We start from the raw sequence: 21,027 nt of genomic DNA, 5'->3' as shown, positions 1-21,027 counted from the left end.
TTTATTTTTATTTTATTTTTTTAATATATTTTATTGATTTTTTACAGAGAGGAAGGGAGAGAGATAGAGAGATAGAAACATCGATGAGAGAGAAACATCGTCCAGCTGCCTCCTGCACATCCCCCACTGGGGACATGCCCGCAACCAAGGGACATGCCCCTGACCGGAATCGAACCCGGGACCCCTCAGTCCGCAGGCCGATGCTCTATCCACCGAGCCAAACCGGTTTCGGCTCGTTCTTGCTTTAAAACCCATTTTAAAAATTTGATTTTATAAAGAGAGGGATAAGAGAGAGAGAAATATCCATGATGAGAAGGACATCAAGGCTGACTCCTGCAGGCCCCCTACTGGGGGGTCAGGCCCCCAACCTGGGCACGTGCTCTGACCTGAATCGAACCCACAACCTCCTGAGTTCACGGGTCCACACTCAACCACTGTGCCACATCGGCTGGGCAAAACCCACTCTTTTCTTGCTTGGTAGTGTAACTACTGGTACTTTTCTGCTGTTCACTCTTAGTGTACAGGGCTCTACAGAACTAAAGAGAAAAAAAGCGAGAGGGGGTTAAAAACCGACTATCAGAGGTAGCAAGAACCAGGACTCGGGCAAAACTGTTTGTGCTGCAGATTTTGTCATTCTACCTTTCAAACATCCCACCGATCTCCCGCCGAGTGGATGGGGCTCGGGAGGGCATTTCCCGGTACGTATATGCTTATTAAAACAAAATCACTTCAGGCAAAAGAAAAGTCTAAAGATGATGAGTTCTTACTTCTTTGTTTAATTAATAAAGTTGTACATTTCAGACAGAAACTAACTTTCCAGGAAAACCGACCTAACTGAACAAAATTGTCCTTTGCCCGGCAGGCGTGGCTGAGCGACGACCTATGAACCGGGAGCTCACGGTTTGATTCCCGGTCAGGGCACATGCCCCGGCTGCGGGCGCGATCCCTCGTGTGGGCGGGCAGGAGGCGGCCGATCAATGATTCTCTCTCATCTCTGGTGTTTCTATCTCTCTCTCCCTTCCTCTCTGCAATCAATAGAAATATTTTTTTAAAAAAATCCTTTTCTATTCTGGATTGGAGTCCCCTTCTTCACTAAGCGCTCAATATTGAAAACGTTAGCGTCACTTAATTATTTTAAAAGTCAAGTGAGATACAAATTATTCTTTCTAAATTAAGTTTTAAAAAGTGAGCTTTAAAAAGAGATCAAGTAAATTGCCTACAGCTACATCGCTGGTAAGATAGAGAAGCAGCTGGGATTCGAACTCGTATCTCCGGGCTTCCAAGCCGTTTCCGCTCTGCTAAAGCTTGTGCCTCCACTCGATTCCCTGGAAAACAGTTACTAAGCCTGTCCCCCTCCTCTCCCTGCGGCCAACCCTTCCATCTCACACTACTTCCGAGGCTGGCCTATGAACTCCACACAACAGCAGGCCAGGCACACCAACTCTGGGAGTCAGAGAATACAGTCCGGAAGAACAGAAACCAGCTTTCTTTTCTACGCCGGGCGGAGATTTGGCGCCAGCACCAGCAGCGACAAACAGGCTAGGGTCCAGCTAGGCGGCAGACCGCGCCCAGGTCTCAAGTTTTACTCCAGGCCCACGTTCAGTTCAGGCCAGAAGGAGGAAGCAGAAAAGGTTATTCTTTCCCGCCACCCTGGCCACGGCGGGGACACCGAGGAGAAGGAGGGCATCGCGGGAACACTGCACACAATACAACCTCAAGTCCTTCCTCGGCCGCTTACACACACTTACTTGAACGAAGTAATTCCAAGAGACCAGGCTGGCGCCGGCAAAGGGAAGGGCTCCTCTGTCCTCCAGCTCCAGTCACGGACAGTGACGTCATCGAGGCCGCGCCGCCAAGCGCGGAAGGCCCCGCGCCCCGAGCGCGCGCGCCCCCAGGAGGGCGGGGCCGAAGGCGGCGCCGCCTTTGAGCGTCACGCGCAGGGCTCTCTGCTGCGGGACTCGGGGTGGGAACATGTCGCGTCTGAAAGGGGTCGCGGGGCGGGATCCCCGAGCGGGTTTCAGAGCTGAAAGGGGAGACTGCGGTGCCTCCGTGCCCCAGGGGCTGCTAAAGGCGGCGAGGAAGAGCGGCCAGTTAAACCTGTCGGGGCGGAACCTCAGCGAAGGTAAGGTCCAGGGTGCGACCCGATTTGCGTCCTGTCAGAAAGCCCTCGTTCCGGGCCACCTCCCTTTCCTCTGGCTTGGCTTTGGCCACCTTTGCCTCACGCTTCTGGCCAGGACCCCCGGGCTTTAATCGAGGTACTCACCGCACTCCCATAGGCTCGGTCAGCCCGGTTCGGTTCCGACTCTCTCTTCAGGAATGTGTGGTGAAGGGACCCTGATGGGAATGGGCCAACATTTAAACGGGACGCCTTCCGGGATTCCCACAGTCTATGAGATAAACGATCTAATGTGTGAATAAATTAGCTATCACATGATGGGCAAATACTTTGTTGCTTTGGCCCTCATTTCCCTCCTTTTAATTTGACCTAAAATTCTGCACTTTATCCGCTCCTTTGTGAACTTTGTTCATGCCACTGTTCCCTGACAAGACACTTTTCTTTGTGCACCCGAGCTGTCCTAAACTACAAGGAATAATAAGCATATTTCCCAAATTGCGGATCAGGATAGATGCCCTACAGAGTGAATTTGGGGCCATCCTGATAAACCTAATAAAAGCTCAACAAGCACCAATTTGGGTACCATGAGTGAAGAACAAATAGCCAGATGCTCTTCCGACTATCTGGAAGGTAGTGGGAGGTGGGGAAGGAGACAGTGTATCATTCTTCCGGTAATGATGTCCTCTATTTATAGTCAGGTTTTAGGCTATCTGGTATTAAAACTTTCCACTTTCCTTCTAATAATTGCTTTTTTGTGTGTGCCATGCATGTGTAGAGTAGACCAAGAAATCCTGCTGAATGAATGAAAGGGTATATGACCTAAAATCTCTGCTCTACCTGGTAAAGCTTTTAATCTATGGGAATATAAATATTTTAAAACGACATGCATATACACTTGGTTTTCCCAAAGCTTGGAAAAATTTCCTTTATACCTGACAGGCTCACTCCTCTGCTTCCTGTAAGATTCTGTTCAGAGGTCCCAGGTCAGAGAGGCAATGGGGAGTGCCACATACTTTTTTAACCGTTTGAGTCCCAAGCAGCGCGATCGTGCTGCTTGGTATTTCTCGACATAAAATAAAACAAGCGCTATCACGCTGTTTGGGTCTTTTCGTACTCATTTAGAGAAAGCGCGGCTGCGCTGTTTGGGATTCTTCGACAGTGTTTTTTTCAGTACCCCCTGGGACTCAAACGAATCGTATGTTTTCTCGACATAAAATCTCAGCAGCGCAATCGTGCTGCTTGGGACTCAAACGGTTAAACAGCGTTTGTTGTGTACTATCTATGTTTTTTCCAGATATTGTACTAGGTAAGTACCAAGGAAGCAAAGTGACACCTAGAACAATTCATAGTCACTTTAACATGAACTTTATTCAAATTTATTTATTAAGAACTAGAGGCTCGGAGCACAAAATTCGTGCACTGGTGCGGTCCCTAGGCCTGGGTGGTGATTGAAGCACAAGCGTCTGGTGTGGAAGGGCAGGTACCATCTGACCTCTGGGCCCTGGCAGCACCTGGGCCCCCGGGCCCCCCATGCGTCCCCCTCCTTCTGTGTCACTGTGCCTGTGTCCCCACACAGATGCGGTGAGCACGGCCAGATGCCATGGACCGGGGTACAGCGTGGGCCTCTGGGTCCGGCAGCACTGCACGGAAGCCAGGTGGGCAGCGTGCTCTCTCCCAGCCAGCCTCTCAGACTGGCTCCTGCGAGAACCCACGGGGAACCCGACTGCCCCTGTAGTCCCTGTGGCTGTGGCCCGGCTCACCCGGAAGAGGCTGCGTGGGTGCGGGGTGGGCTCCTCGCGGGCGCCTGGTACCTGAGCGCCTGGGCTTCCCCAGCACTCGAGCGCTGGCATCCATGTTAGGGTAGCAGGGGGAGTGGGAGTGAGCTCGGTGGACACCCCGCATTTTCACCGCTCCTCCGTCCCCATCACCCCCACCCCCAGGTAGCCAACGAGAGGTCGCAGCGCATCACCAATGCCCGCCATGTTCTACACTGCCCTCTGGTGGTCAGCACACATCATAGCGAGCGGTTGAACTCCCGGTCGAATGACCACCCAAGGGGACAATTTGCATATTAGGCTTTTATTTTATAGGATTGCATTTGTTAAATAATACATTTTTGTTATACTCCAAGTCTTTTCTTTTCTCCTTCATATATACACACGCATATATGTGGATATTTGTTTATTAGACACACACACACACACACACACACACACGGTTACTTTCATATATTACATTATCTGGATTTTTAAAATTGGCATCTTTTTTTTTATTTCAAGTTAATGTTATTGGGGTGTAATTTATAAACAGTGTGTGTACCCATTTTAAGTATATAGTTCGATGAGTTTTGGCAGATGTATAATTGTGTAACCACTACCACAATCAAGTTATAGAACATTTCCAGCACTTGAAAGTTCTCTTCTGGTGGGAATGCAGACTGGTGCAGCCACTATGGAAGACAATATGGAGTTTCCTCAAAAAACTAAAAATGGAACTCCCATTTGACCCTGTGATCCCACTTCTAGGAATATATCCCAAGAAACCAGAAACACCAATCAGAAAGGATATGTGCACCTATATGTTCATAGCAGCACAATTCACCATAGCTAAGATCTGGAAACAGCCTAAGTGCCCATCAGTAGATGAATGGATTGGAAAACTGTGGTACATCTACACGATGGAATACTATGCTGCTGTAAAAAAGAAGGAACTCTTACCATTTGCAACAGCATGGATGGAACTGGAGAGCATTATGCTAAGTGAAACAAGCCAGTCAATGAAGGAAAAATACCACATGATCTCACTCATACATGGATAATAAAGACCATTACAAACTTTTGAACAATAATAGATACAGAGGCAGAGCTGCCTCAAACTGATTGTCAAACTGCAGCGGAAAGGCCAGGGAGGGTTGGGGGGCAGGAGGGAGGGGGGTAAGAGATCAACTGAAGGACTTGTATGCATGCATATAAGCATAACCAATGGACATAAGACACTGGGGGGTAAGGGAGGGCAGGGGATTGTCAAGGGCGGGGGGGGGGGGGAGGGAGGACACATATGTAATACCCTTTGTAATACTTTTAGCAATAAAAAAAAAAGTTCTCTTATGCCCCTTTGCTGTCAATCTAACCCAATGCTCCACACAAATATAGATTAGCTTCTTCCAGAATTTCATTTAAATGAAATTATACATTTCTGATTTTTTTGTTTTAGGCTTCTTATACTGTTTTTTTATTTTGTTTATTTTGCTTTTTGAGACTCATTCTTTTTATTTTTAAACTAGAGGCCCGGTGCATGAATTTGTGCACTGGTGGGGTCCCTCGGCCTGGCCTGCGGGGATCAACTGAAACCGGCAGTCCTACATCCCTGAGGGATGTAGTAGTGTGCAAAGTGGCAGGTGGCCGGGGAAGAGCCTGAGCGGGGGAGGAGCCCGAGCTGGGACCGGGGCACCACTCCTGCTCATCCCGGCCCTGCTGTGCTGCCACCACTGCTTGGTAGGCTCACTGCCGCTCTACTGTGGTCTCTGTGCACCTCTCCTAGGGTGATACCGGTGTGCCCATGAGCAAGAAGTGGTCGCAGGTTCGCGCCCAGTCAGTCCCAATGCGGTTCCCAATCCCAGTCCTGGTCCGGATGGGGAAGGGGCGTGCAGGAGGAGTGTCTGTGGGAGAGGCTAGTGCTGCCACAGCTGTGCTCGCCAGCCATGAGCCCAGTGTCTGATGCCCATTGGTCAGCTGAGCAGCACTCTTGCTGTGGGAGCACACTGACCACCAGGGGACAGCTCCTGCGTTGAGTGTCTGCCCCCTTGTGGTCAGTACCCGTCATAGCTACCGGTTGAATGGTCAACCAGTCACTTCAGCTTTTATATATATATAGATTTTATATAGATAGATAGATAATCATCCATTCACTTATTGAAAGACATTTGAGTTTTTTCTAGTTTTGGGCTATTATGAATAAAATTGCCATGAACTTTCAAGTACAGTCTTTGTATGGACATATGTTATCATTTCTGTTGAATATGTCAGGTAATTTAGCAGCTACCAGAAACAGGAATGCCTTCCAATTCACTGAGAGGCAAGACTATATAGTTTTGCCAAGGTTTAAATCCCATCTCTGGTGTTTACTAGCTGTATAATGCTGGGTAAATTTTAATTATCTTTGTGTCCCATTTTCCTCATCTATGAACTAGAATAGTATTAGCACCTACCTCACAGAGTTGATATGAGATTTAAATGAGTTAGTATGTTAGAAAATTGCCTGTTATTTGTACATCTTATCTATTATTATTATTATTAGCTATTATTGTTAATACCAGTGCTTTTTCAGACTTAATACACACTTCTGTTATGAAATTTATAACATTACCTTAAAAATGTTGATTTTCATGCCCTCTGTTACTCTGTTAGCTTAATGGTAGAATCCCTCCTTTCTCTCCATTAGGTGCTATGCAGATTGCATATATAGTAAATATAGTTAAATAAAGATAAAAGTGAGGTGTAATAGGTAAAATACATATCACATATTGTTTTTTAATCAACTTTTACTCTAATCTAGTTATAATTCATTGTTACTTGACTTATTTGAAGTATTTTTTTCTTTTATTTAAATGTTTCAGTAATTGCTTTTCAGTAGGCAAACTGAATAGCTGTTATAAAAGTATGTCACTTGGTATCTAACTGCTTCTTTTATGTCCTTCTTTTTGGGTCTGGTTGTGTTGGAAATAGTGCCTCAGTGTGTCTGGAGAATAAATGTGGATATCCCTGAGGAAGCTAATCAGAATCTTTCATTCAGTGCTACTGAGCGATGGTGGGAACAGACGGATTTGACCAAATTAATAATATCCAACAATAAACTTCAGTCACTTACAGATGACCTCCGACTCCTACCTGCACTCACTGTTCTTGATGTAAGTTGACTGATTATAAATCTGGGTCATTAGGTGAAGAGACTCTAATCTAAATTTAGGCTTTGATGAGCAGAAAACCCATTTCACTTGGTAAAACACAAGGAAGAATAACAAATTATCATTAGACATAACATAATGGTTAGCAGTGTAGAGTCAGAACATCACGCTGCAGATTTTGGCTCTGCCACTTGATAGCTGTGTAAACTTGGGAAAGTTACCTTTTTGTGTCTCATTTGTGTCTCATTTCCCACATCTAAACTAGGACTGAGACTACTACCTAATTGTAAACATTGTTTTACAAACAGAATCGGTATTTAACAAGTGGTTGCTGCTACTCATATTTTTCTGTTGCTATAATTTTTAATATCATTATTATTCTGGACATTAAAGCAAATACAGTTGACTCTTGAAAAATGCAGGGATTAGGGACTCCAGTCTCTGCACAGTTGAAAATCCATGTATGACTTTTGACTCCCCGGAACCTTAATTGCTAATAGCCTACTGTTGACCAGAAGCCTTACCGATAATGTAAACAGTAGATTAACATATATTGATCACGTTATATGTATTACATGCCATATAGATTAAGCTAGAGAAAAGACAATATTAAGAAAATCGTAAGGAAGAGAAAATACATTTACAGTATTTACTGGAAAAAAAATCTGTATAAATGAAACCGTACAGTTCAAACCCATGTTTAAGGATCAACTGCACTTAAGATTAAAATTTTTATATAACTTTCAACATTGACTTCAATTATTGAACTTATATTTTTGTGTGTTTATTTAGGGACTATGTTTTAGTCTCTAGTTGCCATGTCATGTGATAAAGCATGAATAGTTTATTTCACAATCTACACACTTTTGATGCCCTTAACTTAGGAACATCAACTATCTTCCAATTCACATATGAAAAGTTGGATCTAGTCATATTTCTAGAGAAGTTTTTGTTTTCTTTATTTGTAAAATGAATATTGGCTTAGGTTCGTAGGACCTTGAAAACAATATGATTCTTTGAAACCATGAGAGAAGTCCCTCACCCACTTCTCATTTTTTTTAATATATGTTGACATAAATCATGCCATCAGAGGACTATTGTTAGTTTCTAACCCTCCCATTTCTCATTTGAGATTAAAATTCCACTCAGTGAGGTGAAGTTTTTTTAAATTGTAATATTTAATAGTAATGATGTAACTTCATGATATCTGAACAGCAGTTTGATCAATTTCAAACTCCTTTTCCTCTTCTATACACAGAACAAATTTCCAATACTCAACTCGATGCTATTGAATTAGAAGAACGGGATTATTGTTGAAGAATTTTGTACATTGGCAAAGCTAATATATGGTTAATTATAAGATTAAGATACTGACTCTTTTAATAACTTTTAGATACATGACAATCAGCTGACATCCCTTCCTTCTGCTATAAGAGAATTAGAAAATCTTCAGAAACTTAATGTCAGGTAAAATTTAAACTTATTTTTTAAAAGAATACTTATACTTTATTTTTTCCATCACTGTGTATCCCCTCTATGCCCTCTTCCAACCCCCCGCCCCCACCGCAGTCACCACACTGTTGTCCATGTCCATGAGTTCTCTCTTTCTTTTCTTTTTTGCTCAATCCCCCCTCTGACGCCGCCCCCCCCCCCCCCCCCCCCCACCGCTGTCTACCTGATATTTTTTAAAATGTTTTTGCTAGCCCTAGCGAGTTTGGTTCAGTGGATAGAACGTTGACCTGAGGACTGAATGGTCCCAGGTTCGATTCCGGTCAAGGACACATGCCTGGGTTTTGGGCTCAATCCCCAGTAGGGGGAGTGCAGGAGGCAGCCAATTGGTGATTCGCTCTCATTATTGATGTTTCTCCCTCTCCCTTCCTCTCTGAGATCAATAAAGATATATTTAAAAAAATTTTTTTTCTAACACTTTAAAGTATTTTTGTATTAGCTTAGAAAGTGGTTAAAGCAGAATAAGAATGATAAGTTTTAATTCTCAGGTTATGTTTATTTTTTGTTTTAAAATTGTCTACATACTTTCTGGTTTTATAGATTCAAGGCCATTTGATTTTTTTTTTTTTTTAAATATATTTTACTGATCTTTTACAGAGAGGAAGGGAGAGAGATAGAGAGCCAGAAACATCGATGAGAGAGAAACATCGATCAGCCGCCTCCTGCACACCCCCCACTGGGGATGTGCCCGCAACCCAGGTACATGCCCTTGACCGGAATCAAACCCGGGACCCTTCAGTCCGCAGGCCGACTCTCCATCCACCGAGCCAAACCAGCTTCGGCGGCCATTTGATTTTTTAAAAATACTTTTGTTTTGCCCTGGCTTGGTGGCTCGGTTTGTTGGCGTGTCATCCTGTACACCAAAAAAGGTTGGGGGTTCAATTCCTGGTCAGGGCACATAACTAGGTTTTGGGCTCAGTCCCTTCTGGGGCTTGTGGGAGGCAACTGATAGATGTTTCTCTCTCTCTCTTTCTTTCTCTCTCCCTCCCTCCCTCCCCCTTCCTCTTTCTCTAAAAATCAATAAAGCATCTTCTGGTGAGAATTAAAAAAGTTGTTTTATGAAACAATTTTATGTGGTTATTTTAGAAAACCTCTTTGTTGATATTTGAAGTTTTAAGTTTTTTTGTTATAAAAATATCTAAGTGTTAAGCAATAGGAATAAACTGAAAACAGTTCTTTCATTAATGATGAAAAATTTGATGGTTTTGATATTAGTGGTTTTTAATGTTTTCTGGGGACTCGTAGGATTCTGTGGATATGCTTCTGGTACTCATTGACAGATGTCTGAGAGGCCAGGCAGCCAAGGCTCTTCATTGCACATCCAGACTTTCAAGAAAGAATAACCAACTACCTTATTATATACACACACAGATACATACACACACACACACACACACACACACACACACCCACACACACACACATATTAGGAGAAAATGGATTAGGGAAGATTTCATTTAGGAGAAAAAAAGGTGTAAGTATTCAAAACATAGTTTGCAAACTATCTACACTAATAAAGAGAAACATGGTAATTAGCGTACAACCGCTACCCTTCCCATTGGCTAATCAGCATATCCTTATGCAAATTAACTTTCAGCCAAGATGGCGGCCAGCAGCCAGGCAGCTGGAAGCGAACAGGGAGGCTTGCTTGCTCCAGTGACTGTGGACTCCCAACGTTCCCCGCCTGTGCTGCCCGCCTCTCAGCTGCAACTCTAAGCAACTATGTTGCAAATATAGAAGCTAAACAAAACCCCAGAAACCGGCTTTCAATCAGCCGGGCTTCAGCCAGCCGGACCACAACATTGTATCAAATACAGAAGGTAAAGGCCATAAACCTGCTTTCAGCAGCGAGGCCTCAGAGCTAAAGCTGGCCCAGAATAGAATAAAAAGAAAAGAAAAAAAGGAGCAGTTGGGAGCTTCAGTCACCTGCCAGCCTGAAAACGGCCCTCAGCCCCTTAGCCAGACTGGCCAGGCACCCCAGTGGGGACCCCCACCCTGATCCAGGACACCCTTCAGGGCAAACCAGCTGGCCCCCACCAACCAGGCCTCTATCCTATATAGTAAAAGGGTAATATGCCTCCCAGCACCGGGATCAGCGGAGCAGCGAGGCCTCCCGGCACCGGGATCAGCGTGACGGGGCAGCGACCAAACCCCGTGATCGCCCTGCGGCTCTGTTCGTGACAGGGGAAGGCACTCCAACCCCCTGATCACCCTGCGGCTGTGTGTGACAGTGGCGGCGCCCCAACCCCCTGATCGGCCCTGCTCTGTGGGTGATAGAGGGTGGTGCCCCAAACCCCTCCACAGGCCTTGCTCTGTGTGTAACGGGGTAGAGCCATAACCTCCCCATTGGCCCTGCCCTGAGCGTGACTAGGGGTGGCATTGCAACCTCCCGATCCGCCCTGCTCTGTGCATGACAGGGGGCGGCGCCCCAACTCCCCAATCAGCCCTGCTCTGAGCCTGACCAGGGGCCGGACCTACAGATTGGGCCTGCCCTCTGCCACCCGGGAGCAGGCCTAAGCCAGCAGGTCATTATCTCCCGAGGGGTCCCAGACTTCTAGAGGACACAGGCCGGGCTGGGGGACCCCCCTCCCCCCCAGTGCACAAATTTTGGTGCACCGGGCCTCTAGTGATTTATAAAATAGATATTGTTACAGATCCATCTAACATAGTATAGCCAAGTGTCAGTTTTCTGAAGGTATGTTAGTTAACTGGTTTGAGGAAAAACAGTACTTCAAACAATAGTCCTCATCTGGTGAAAACTTTAAAATCACCATAAGTTAACAAAATTATTTATACACAAAAAAGGTGCTAATTGTTTAGAACTATATTAGAACTTCCCCTTACAAGTCAAGGCATGGGTGTGGCCTGCAAAAAGCAAGACTAGGTTGGGTTGAGAGGAAAAGGTGAGGGAGAATAGAGTGCATGTGGCTTTATTTTTAGCTTCCGAGTATGAACAATGGAGGAAATAAATGATGAAAAGAAATGGAGGAAGTATACAGCTAGAATTACTCTGCTCAACTAGCTCCCTATCAGATATACAAAGATTTTGATTATATAACCAACAGTAGTAACCAGTTTCTGACAATTTTCAGTGGTTTTTATTTTAGAAAACCATTTGGCATTTTTATTTCAACTAGTTCTATTTTAATATAACTTAAGGTTATTGTTAGTTACCCCATTATAAATTTCTCCATTATCTTTTGAATAATTGTATGTGGCATGAAAAGAGAGTGGAATTCCCAAGTGAATAGTTGAGGTAAATCTGGGAACAACCTAAGTCATCTCTTAATTATCCGGGAGCGTGTCATCCTTGGTGACCTGGGACTTCTCTTAAACCAGTAAGCTAAGTATCTCTATAGAAAGACTGAGGTGAAATGTTAAAACTAGGTACAAAGAAGAGTGGAGTTTTATATTACATTCAAATGGACATGCCAGGTCCTCAGACAGAAACAACTATTTTTGTCTTGGACGATAACTTTAAAACATAACCCCTATATAAGATGTGCTGCATTGTAGTGTGTGTGTGCACATCTTTGTAAAAATTCTGAAACTCAGGTGCAGTATAAAGTAGTAAGAATCCAGTGTATCCTTTCACACTATATGTAGAATTAAGAGTTGATTATAAGGCAGCAATCAAAAGTTCACAAATTATTTGGTTAAAAATCTTTTATTTCTTTGTTGTTTTCCATTGAAACCCTCAATTTGATTACTTTAGGATATAAGCTTGATAACTTTAATATTAGTAAACATATTTCATGTTTTTAATGAGTCCATGTAGTTGGAAAGCATTAAAAAAAACCTTTATAAATATTTAATAAGTTGTCAACCGATGATTCAGCCTTTATTTTATTAATAGCCATAACAAACTGAAGATACTCCCTGAAGAAATTACAAATCTAAGAAACCTGAAGGGGCTGTATCTCCAGCATAATGAACTAACTTCTATACCAGAGGGATTTGAACAACTGTTCAATTTAGAAGATTTGGTAAGTTGTGATTTTCCAATTTTTGTATAATTTGGGACTGATCACATTTTTCATTAGGCTGAGAATCTTTATGTATGATTAAAATCATGAGGAAATGGGCAACTGATCATATGATTAGGTTACCAGAAACTATGCATTTCGATTAGATCATTAAATTAGTAATTGTAAATTTGTTTTTCTTGTTTTCTTATGAAATCACCTTAGGTTTTAATTTAGGAATAGAGTTTGGGAAAGGGGTGATGAGAATCACTTTGTTATTCAGAGGCTTTTATGGCTTAGCAAAGTAGAGGAAAGGTGTTTTGAGCATATACCAATTCCCTTTTCTATACCCATTCCACTTCCTCCTTTATAGGCCTTATAGCCTTCCTGTCCTCTGATTACCCAGGTAATCCCTTTAAGGCCTGCCTTTTTGCTCTACTTTTTAAAATGGCAACATAATCTGGCAAAATTTTTATTACATCTGTGTCACATCTTAAGAAGAGATAACTGTAAAGCAATAGAAATATTATTTTAATCATATTATTAAGTATTATAAAAATAATGGGCACTTTGTTTTGTGCTTTACATATGGCAAGGTAGATAGTTTTATCTCCTAATACAGATAAGAAACTAGGCTTATAAAAAAGAAGCAACTTATTGGAAGTCATTCAATTAATAAGTAAGGAATTCAGGACTTTAACATAAGCCAGTTTGACTCCAAAGTGTATTTTTCCACCCACTTTACCACAAGGAATAACATTCCACTGTAAGGTATCCCATCAGAAAGACATTAGCTATATTAGATCAGATGTTCTAATAATCTCTACCCCACATAGTAATTTAGTATTATATTTTTGTTCTTTTCCCTCTTACATGTTTGGAAAACTAATTTATGTCATTTTAGCCTCAAAGTTTATTTCTTTGGGGAAAATTACTTCTTTTACTTCTATTTTATTTTTTTTCCTGTAAAAACACCCTTCTTGATATATCCCATTATCTCCTCTAGTGTTTGAAATCAAAATACACACTCTCTTCAATCATTCCTTCAGTATCTCTGTCAATCTAGTTAGATTGGAAATAAGGTTTGGAAAGTTAGGTAGATAAAGTGAATGGCAAAGGAGGGAAAGGAGGGATTTTCTTAGGAATTTAATGGAAAAAGGGAGCAATTGAATTTTTTTTTAAGAGTGTAAGGAAAAAAACGTGATAAACTACAGCAGTTCCCAGTTATTTCTTTGAATAGGTTCCTGGATTATAGGTAGCATAATGAAAGGATGTTTCAGTGAGAATTGTGTTAAGGATTCAGTATCAAATAAACCATAATGTGAGCAACAATATATTAAAACATTGAAAGTATAAGAATCTGTAATAATTTACACTGGTAATATTTCTTAGTTAGGTAAAAACTAACTTTGTATAATGGTACTAAATAAATATTTACTGAAGAATTGGCAGTATAAATATCTATTTAAATATATAATTAAATTTTAGATCTAATTTAATTATTAACTACAATAATTAAATGTTTAACTTTTTTAGTAATTTGTTGATTTGGGTTATTTAAAATGAATTTGTGAAGAATTAATATCTTTTCTCTAGTAGGAACTTTTATTTTAAGCTTTTTATTTGGAATAATTTTAGATTTATGTGTATATATACGTATACACACACACACACACACACACACACACACACACACACACAAGGTTAAGTGATCGACCGACCAACCAACCGTCCATCCATCCAACTGACCATATGATGCACACTGGTAGTTTAAAAATAAATGTTGACTCGGGCATGCTCGATACATATAAAGCTCTCCCTGGCGCCAATTGCACGCGTGTTTTAATTTTATAATACTATATTACATATACTACTTTGACATGTAATTTTTGCAGTAATGTAATTACTGCAGGAATCTTCTAGTTAATTTCCTTTCAATGTGCACGAATCTGTGCACCGGGCCACTAGTAGAAATATAAAGAAAGTACAGAGTTTCTGTATTCCCTTCACCCAGATTTCCTTAATGTTAGCATATTGCATAACCATAGGACATTTGTAAAAAGTAAGAAATTAATATTGGTACAATATTACTAACTAAACTACAGATTTTATTAAGATTTTCCCAGTTTTCCACTAATGTTCTTCTTTCTGTTCTAGGATCCAATCCAGAATACTATATTGCATTTAGTGTCAGTAACTTTTAATATTATACAATATTTATTTATTAGTAATCTATTAATTCTTAGAATTTAGAGTATTGGAGTTGTAGATTATTATGTTGTATGTTATAGATTACGATGATATGTTATTTTCCTATTGTTTACAATATAACAGTATTGTACTTTTTATGCATTTTTTACCTTTTTATATCTTCTTGATTTATTTAGAATTACAGAATACAATTGTTTAATTTTAGATTAATTGAAAGTCTTCAGAGAGAATTTCCTTTAAGTTATTTTTTTTCTATTCATTGTTACTATTGGACCTATCTAACAGTTTCCTGATAGCTAATGGAGTACTTACACCGAATTCAAATATCATAAGAAGAATTATTTGTTTTATAACATTGTCTTTTAAAGGGAGTTTCAAAAAGGAAGTTCTTGTGTAACAGTTTAAAGAAAAAACAGAAACAATGACTAAAAGAAACATTGTGGTATAAAGATTAATTAGGCAAGCTTGAATGAATGAATACTGTAGTACTGTAGTGGACTTCTAGAATTAGTCAAAGCAGACTTACTGAGGTCAGCAGAAAATCAAGAGGGAATATTTTTTCCTCAAAAATTAAAATGGCTATATTTTCAGCTTTAGTTTCTCTTCCCCACCCCCAAGAATATTTCTTTCTTGCAAAGTTATATTTCATTTCGTATTACAGTTTACCCATAGTTTGCCCTATTTATCACAGGCATTCAATAAATATTGGATAAACAAATGGATTTTTCATATTGAAAATAGGATACATTGTAGAGCATGACTTACTTTTTATAAACTGTTTCTGAAGTCAGAATTTATTCTGATTTCTCTCTGCTACATTATTGGGTACGTAGTGGGCCCACAAAATATTGAGGTAATGAATGATGATTTGTGAAATTATCAGTGAAGGAAGGTTAAAAAATACCCTCAGAAACAAAAAAATTTTAAAATAATGTTTCAATTCTTGCATAATTCTAGAATACCCTTTAGGGATAATTTATTTATTTTTATTGTTCATTCATTCATTCTGTCTTTCTCTTTTTAAAGGATCTTTCAAATAATTGTCTTACAACTGTTCCTGCTAGTTTTTCTTCTCTATCCAGTCTGGTGCGACTCAATCTTTCCAGTAATCAACTGAAGAATTTGCCAGCAGAAATAAGTGGAATGAAAAGTAAATCTCAGTTTTAAAAAATACATATATTTGAAGTTGGTGAAACTTACTTTTATCAAAATAAATTTTAATACAGATACTTGCAGAAAAGTAAAATAATAGATTATACGGTGGTAAATGCAAAAAATAATAATTAGTCAGATTTTCTCCAGGCCATTATTATCTATCAACTTCCTCAACAACGCCAAAAGGATACTTTGGCATATCAAAAAAAAGGAAAAGAAAATATGATTATAAATTGTGACAAAATTTTATACCTGAGAAATTAAGGTTTTGAGCTGTGCTATATTTTCATTCTTTCATTCAATATTCACTAAGAGGTTATTCCCTTCTCATAGGTGTTTCTATCTATGACATATGGTTATGTCATCACTGTAGCCTCCTTGTGGTTCATAATTAATAATGACAAGAGATAGTCTAGTTTTGCCTAAATTATGAATCCTTTAAAAAAATGTTAAAATTTAGTGCTTCTATTACAGTTTTCCACTGAACCATCATATTGCAAGTATTATAGAACTAATATTAAGGGATAAAAATACGTAAGGTACATTCTAAGTAACTTTTAAATAACTATACTTAATAATCTTAGAATTCTTGAGTTAGAGTTCAAAATCATTAAGCCGCTTTTTTTGTTTAAAGGCAAACTGTTATTTCTTGGTTGATGACCACAGTGTGTATCAGCTGTAGACTATTTACCTTATCTAGTCTATTCTGCTAATCATATGTAAGCCCTCTTCGTTTTTTAACCCTTGTTTTGTAAAGGAAGTCATAAAAGTGATTTTGTATAGTTGATTACAGATCATTTGGAGGTGAATTTGTAAAATTGTATATTTTATTTTAATAGTTATTTGTCATTTATAATAGGAATTATAAATTAAATCTGCAAAAATGAAATTGATGTTTTAGGGGAGCCTTTACTTGTGATACCAGTTAAGACTGCTTGTCTTTGCCATTTCCCAATAAAGGTATTAGGAAGTAAAGTTAAACCATAAAATATGGTATCTGGAGTGAGTATATAAGAAACATTTTTTTCGTAAATTGATTGGAAATATCTTGAGATGCAGGAACAGATGAATATACAGCAATTTTTCTAATATCTATAATAATCTATAATAATAAAAGCATAATATGCTAATTAAACTGGACAGCCGAACGATCTTCCGGACATCCTTCTGGACAACCTTCCGGATGACCTTCTGGACAAAGCCGGGGCTGCGAGGGCCGAGGCAAGCCGCCTTGGCTGTGAGGGCTGAGCCCCTTGCACGAATTTCTTGCATTGGGCCTCTAGTGCTGTATAATTAATGATCAGGTGCTTTCTGTACTTTAGTCACAGCAGCAGTACTTTAAAGCTGTCATTATTAGGACATTTAGTAGTTATTTCACTATTAATGACTGGATCCTAAGAACAATATCTAACATTTGTATGCTTTTTAAAAAACTCAAAATGCTTTTACATATACAGTTTTGCCATTTAGGGGATGTGCATATTATTAGCATTTTAAAGATTCATAAACCTTGACTAGAAATTATATTGTAAATTATAGAGCAAGGGATTGAGTCCTCTTACTCCATCATCCCCACTACTTTTTCAACTATATACTGTTTGTATTCTCAATCAGGGCTTTTAAGATGCAAACAGTTGTGAAAACTACAGCCTCTAACTTTCAAACACACTTTTGTTCATAGAAGTTACTGGATTTGGGGTGGATGAGATTGTGATATTTTTCTTAATGCTCTAGCCAAATAATGTATTGTTATATTATTAGTTGAAAGCAGTACTATTACATTTATTTAAAGAAATTAGCTTTTTAATCACTAAAAGACTGCAGTCTAAGGTATTGTAACAACTCAGTCTTGAATTATTTTAAAATTGACAGGCTTACAGTACGGGAAAAAAATGTGTATAGCTTATTCAAACTTCAGGGTTGAGAGTGAATTAATGGAAAATTGTGGCTATTATAAGTGTAAGAATCTGTATTATGGGTTAGGGAGAAAACTGCATTTTGAAGTTTTAAGTAAAAGAAGACCTTTACTTTTTTCAGTTTTGTTTTGTTCTGTTTTTTTTTTTTTTTTTTTTTTTTTAAATTTGAGCTATCAAGTAAATATTAGAACATTGGAAAACTTTTATCTACCACCATGAGTTTGATAGCTTCTTTCTTTTTAAAAAAATATATTTTCTTGATTTTTTTACAGAGAGGAAGGGAGAGGAATAGAGAGAGTCAGAAACATCGATGAGAGAGAAACATCGATCAGCTGCCTCCTGCACACTCCCTACTGGGGATGTGCCCACAACCAAGGCACATGCCCTTGACCGGAATCGAACCTGGGACCCTTGAGTCTGCAGGCTGACGCTCTATCCACTGAGCCAAACCAGTCAGGGCCTGTTTTAAGAAAGAAAGGTCCAGGAGGTAAGAGAGATGTTGCAAGTAAGAAATTCTTGTCAAGAGTGTTAGCTAAGATGTGAAAGAAAGCATGTACTTAAAAAAAAATGGAAGAAGAAAGGATGGAAAAAAGACAGAGGCAGTATGTATGGAAGAAGAATAAGAGGGAATACATAAAAATCCAAGGCTTTTTGACAGTCAGTTTCCCTATTTTAAATACTGATATGTTTAAGCTACTGATATCCATTTATACATATAGTATGAATGTATAGTTATATATCTATCTTAAGCTGTTTCTTTTTAAAGGTATATAATTATGGAGGGAATAATCTCATAATGTATACTTTAAATAGGGTGGGGCAAAAGGTTTAGAGTTGTGAGTATGCAAAATAGTTTATTCTCACATTATTTATTATTGTATTATATTTTATAGGAACAACTGTGAACCTACTTTTGCCACACCTTGTACATTTTAGAGTACTTTAACAGAGTACCAAAGTTTTTAAAAATCTGTTACAATAATGACATGGACTATTATAAAACAATTTTAATATCAATTCTTTTATAATTAAATGAAAAAAAATCTTAGTTCATGTTTATTTAATTCAGTGCCACTCTAGGATTCTTGATTATTATAAAAGTATACAACAGCACAGATATATAAGTTTTCATGATTACGTATACATTTTTTTGAATGTACATAAAATTATAGACCAATATTTTTTCTCTATTAAAATAATTTTTTTGCTAAATATGTATTACAGGATTAAAGCATTTGGATTGTAATTCAAATCTGTTGGAATCTATACCTTCTGAATTGGCCAGCATGGAATCACTAGAATTGCTTTATTTGCGGAGGAATAAATTACGTTTTTTACCAGAATTTCCTTCTTGTAAATTATTAAAGGTACTATTTAGTTGATTATTGAGTAACTATATATTTTTCAAAAGTTATTTATGAAAATGAAATTTTTAATATTGCTTTACATTGGAAATATGTGTTGTAAGTGCTACGTTTTTCCTATGTTAATAGTTTTTGGAATTTTAATATGGCTAAATGCATTAATGGTATTAGTAATATATACATTTTTAAAAAGAAATAACTTAAAAATAGAAATTTGTCCATTTTACCTGATGATCAGTTTATACCTGGAGAAGTAGTAGATGATGAGGCTAACATGGTAAATTGGGACCATATTGTAGGAGACCTGGAATACCAATATTTGTATCTATTTCTGTAAGTTGCCACCTCTCACGTTTACCTGATCACAATCAGATCTGTTTAAAATTAATTTCTTTTGGTTATAAGTATTTAGCATTAACATTATCTTCTAAATTTGCCATGCTTTGCTTTCTTTTATGTATACTTTTTATGTATTAGTGTTAAAAACATTTCTCTTAATACATATGTTAAAAGATACTGTTAATGGGAAATCATTATATATAATAATTATCATTGAAAGTGTTGAATAACAAACATAACAAGATAAATAACTTTTTAACTTATACTGATTTGTTTTAAAACTTTAATCTTTTGCCCTGACCGGTGTGGTTCAGTGGTTGGAGCATTGGTCCATGTACCACAGGGTCTTGGGTTCAATTACCGGTCCAGGGCATGTACCTGCATTGCAGGGCATTCCTTGGCCATGTTCCCTGGCCCAGGTCGAGGTGTGTTCAGGAGGCAGCCAATTAATGTGTTGTTGCTCCCTCCCTCTCCCCACTCTTCCCTCCCCTCCCCCTCCCCCTCCCCTTCCCTTTCCCTTCCCGGTCTCCCCCTCAAAAAAAAACACAAAAAACTTTTTTTTTTTTTTTTTTTTTTTTTAGTTTTTATGATTTTATTTTATTTTATTTTATTTTTTTATTGCTTAAAGCATTACAAAGGGTATTACATATGTGTCCTTTTTTCCCCCCCACCCTTGACAAGCCCCTGCCCTCCCTTACCCCCCAGTGTCTTATGTCCATTAGTTATGGTTATATGGATGCATATAAGTCCTTCGGTTGATCTCTTATTCCCCTCCCTCCTGTCCCCCAACCCTCCCTGGCCTTACCACTGAAGTCTGACAATCGGTTTGAGGCAGCTCTGCCACTGTATTTATTATTGTTCAAAAGTTTGTAATGGTCTTAATTATCCATGAAAGAATGAGATCATGTGGTATTTTTCCTTCATTGACTGGCTTGTTTCACTTAGCATAATGCTCTCCAGTTCCATCCATGCTGTTGCAAATGGTAAGAGTTCCTTCTTTTTAACAGCAGCATAGTATTCCATCGTGTAGATGTACCACAGTTTTCTAATCCATTCATCTACTGATGGGCACTTAGGCTGTTTCCAGATCTTAGCTATGGTGAATTGTGCTGCTATGAACATCTGGGTGCATATATCCTTTCTGATTGGTGTTTCTGGTTTCTTGGGATATATTCCTAGAAGTGGGATCACAGGGTCAAATGGGAGTTCCATTTCCAATTTTTTGAGGAACCTCCATACTGCCTTCCATAGTGGCTGCACCAGTCTGCATTCCCACCAGCAGTGCACAAGTGTTCCTTTCTCTCCACATCCTCTCCAGCACTTGTCGTTTGTTGATTTGTTGATGATGGCCATTCTGACAGGTGTGAGATGGTACCTCATTGTTGTTTTGATTTGCATCTCTCGGATGATTAGTGACTTTGAGCATGTTTTCATATGTCTCTTGGCTTTCTGAATGTCCTCTTTTGAAAGGTGTCTATTTAGATCCTTTGCCCATTTTTTGATTGGATTGTTTATCTTCTTTTTGTTAAGTTGTATGAGTTCCCTATAA

General features: G+C 39.1%; 2 protein-coding genes across 13 annotated transcripts in view; one reads left to right on the top strand and one right to left on the bottom strand.

Annotated features, from left to right (window-relative positions):
• Nucleotides 1–1,824, bottom strand: part of SRSF11 (serine and arginine rich splicing factor 11) — a 50,392-nt gene extending 48,568 nt beyond the window's left edge. For 7 of the 8 annotated variants that reach the window (XM_070405373.1, XM_070405375.1, XM_070405377.1 and 4 more), the window contains exon 1: nt 1,749–1,816. The gene's annotated coding sequence lies outside the window, so the exon portion shown is untranslated. Of the gene's footprint in view, nt 1–1,748 lie in introns of all 8 variants that reach the window. The other variant, XM_070405374.1, reaches the window with a different exon arrangement.
• A 139-nt stretch (nt 1,825–1,963) lies between these two features.
• Nucleotides 1,964–21,027, top strand: part of LRRC40 (leucine rich repeat containing 40) — a 56,470-nt gene continuing 37,406 nt past the window's right edge. For 4 of the 5 annotated variants that reach the window (XM_070405369.1, XM_070405368.1, XM_070405366.1 and 1 more), the window contains exons 1-6: nt 1,964–2,122; nt 6,841–7,022; nt 8,413–8,486; nt 12,385–12,514; nt 15,731–15,854; nt 19,000–19,142. In XM_070405369.1, the coding sequence (XP_070261470.1) occupies nt 1,972–2,122; nt 6,841–7,022; nt 8,413–8,486; nt 12,385–12,514; nt 15,731–15,854; nt 19,000–19,142 (804 nt within the window). In that variant the 5' untranslated portion in view covers nt 1,964–1,971. Of the gene's footprint in view, nt 2,123–3,692; nt 3,772–6,840; nt 7,023–8,412; nt 8,487–12,384; nt 12,515–15,730; nt 15,855–18,999; nt 19,143–21,027 lie in introns of all 5 variants that reach the window. The other variant, XM_070405367.1, reaches the window with a different exon arrangement.

The sequence above is a fragment of the Myotis yumanensis genome, unplaced genomic scaffold, assembly GCF_028538775.1.
Source record: "Myotis yumanensis isolate MYYU_CA2020_CCGP unplaced genomic scaffold, mMyoYum1.0.hap1 SCAF_2, whole genome shotgun sequence".
In the NCBI taxonomy this organism is placed as follows: Eukaryota; Metazoa; Chordata; class Mammalia; order Chiroptera; family Vespertilionidae; genus Myotis; species Myotis yumanensis.
The sequence above is the reverse complement of the archived record's forward strand: the minus strand, read 5'-3'. Positions and strand labels throughout refer to the sequence as shown.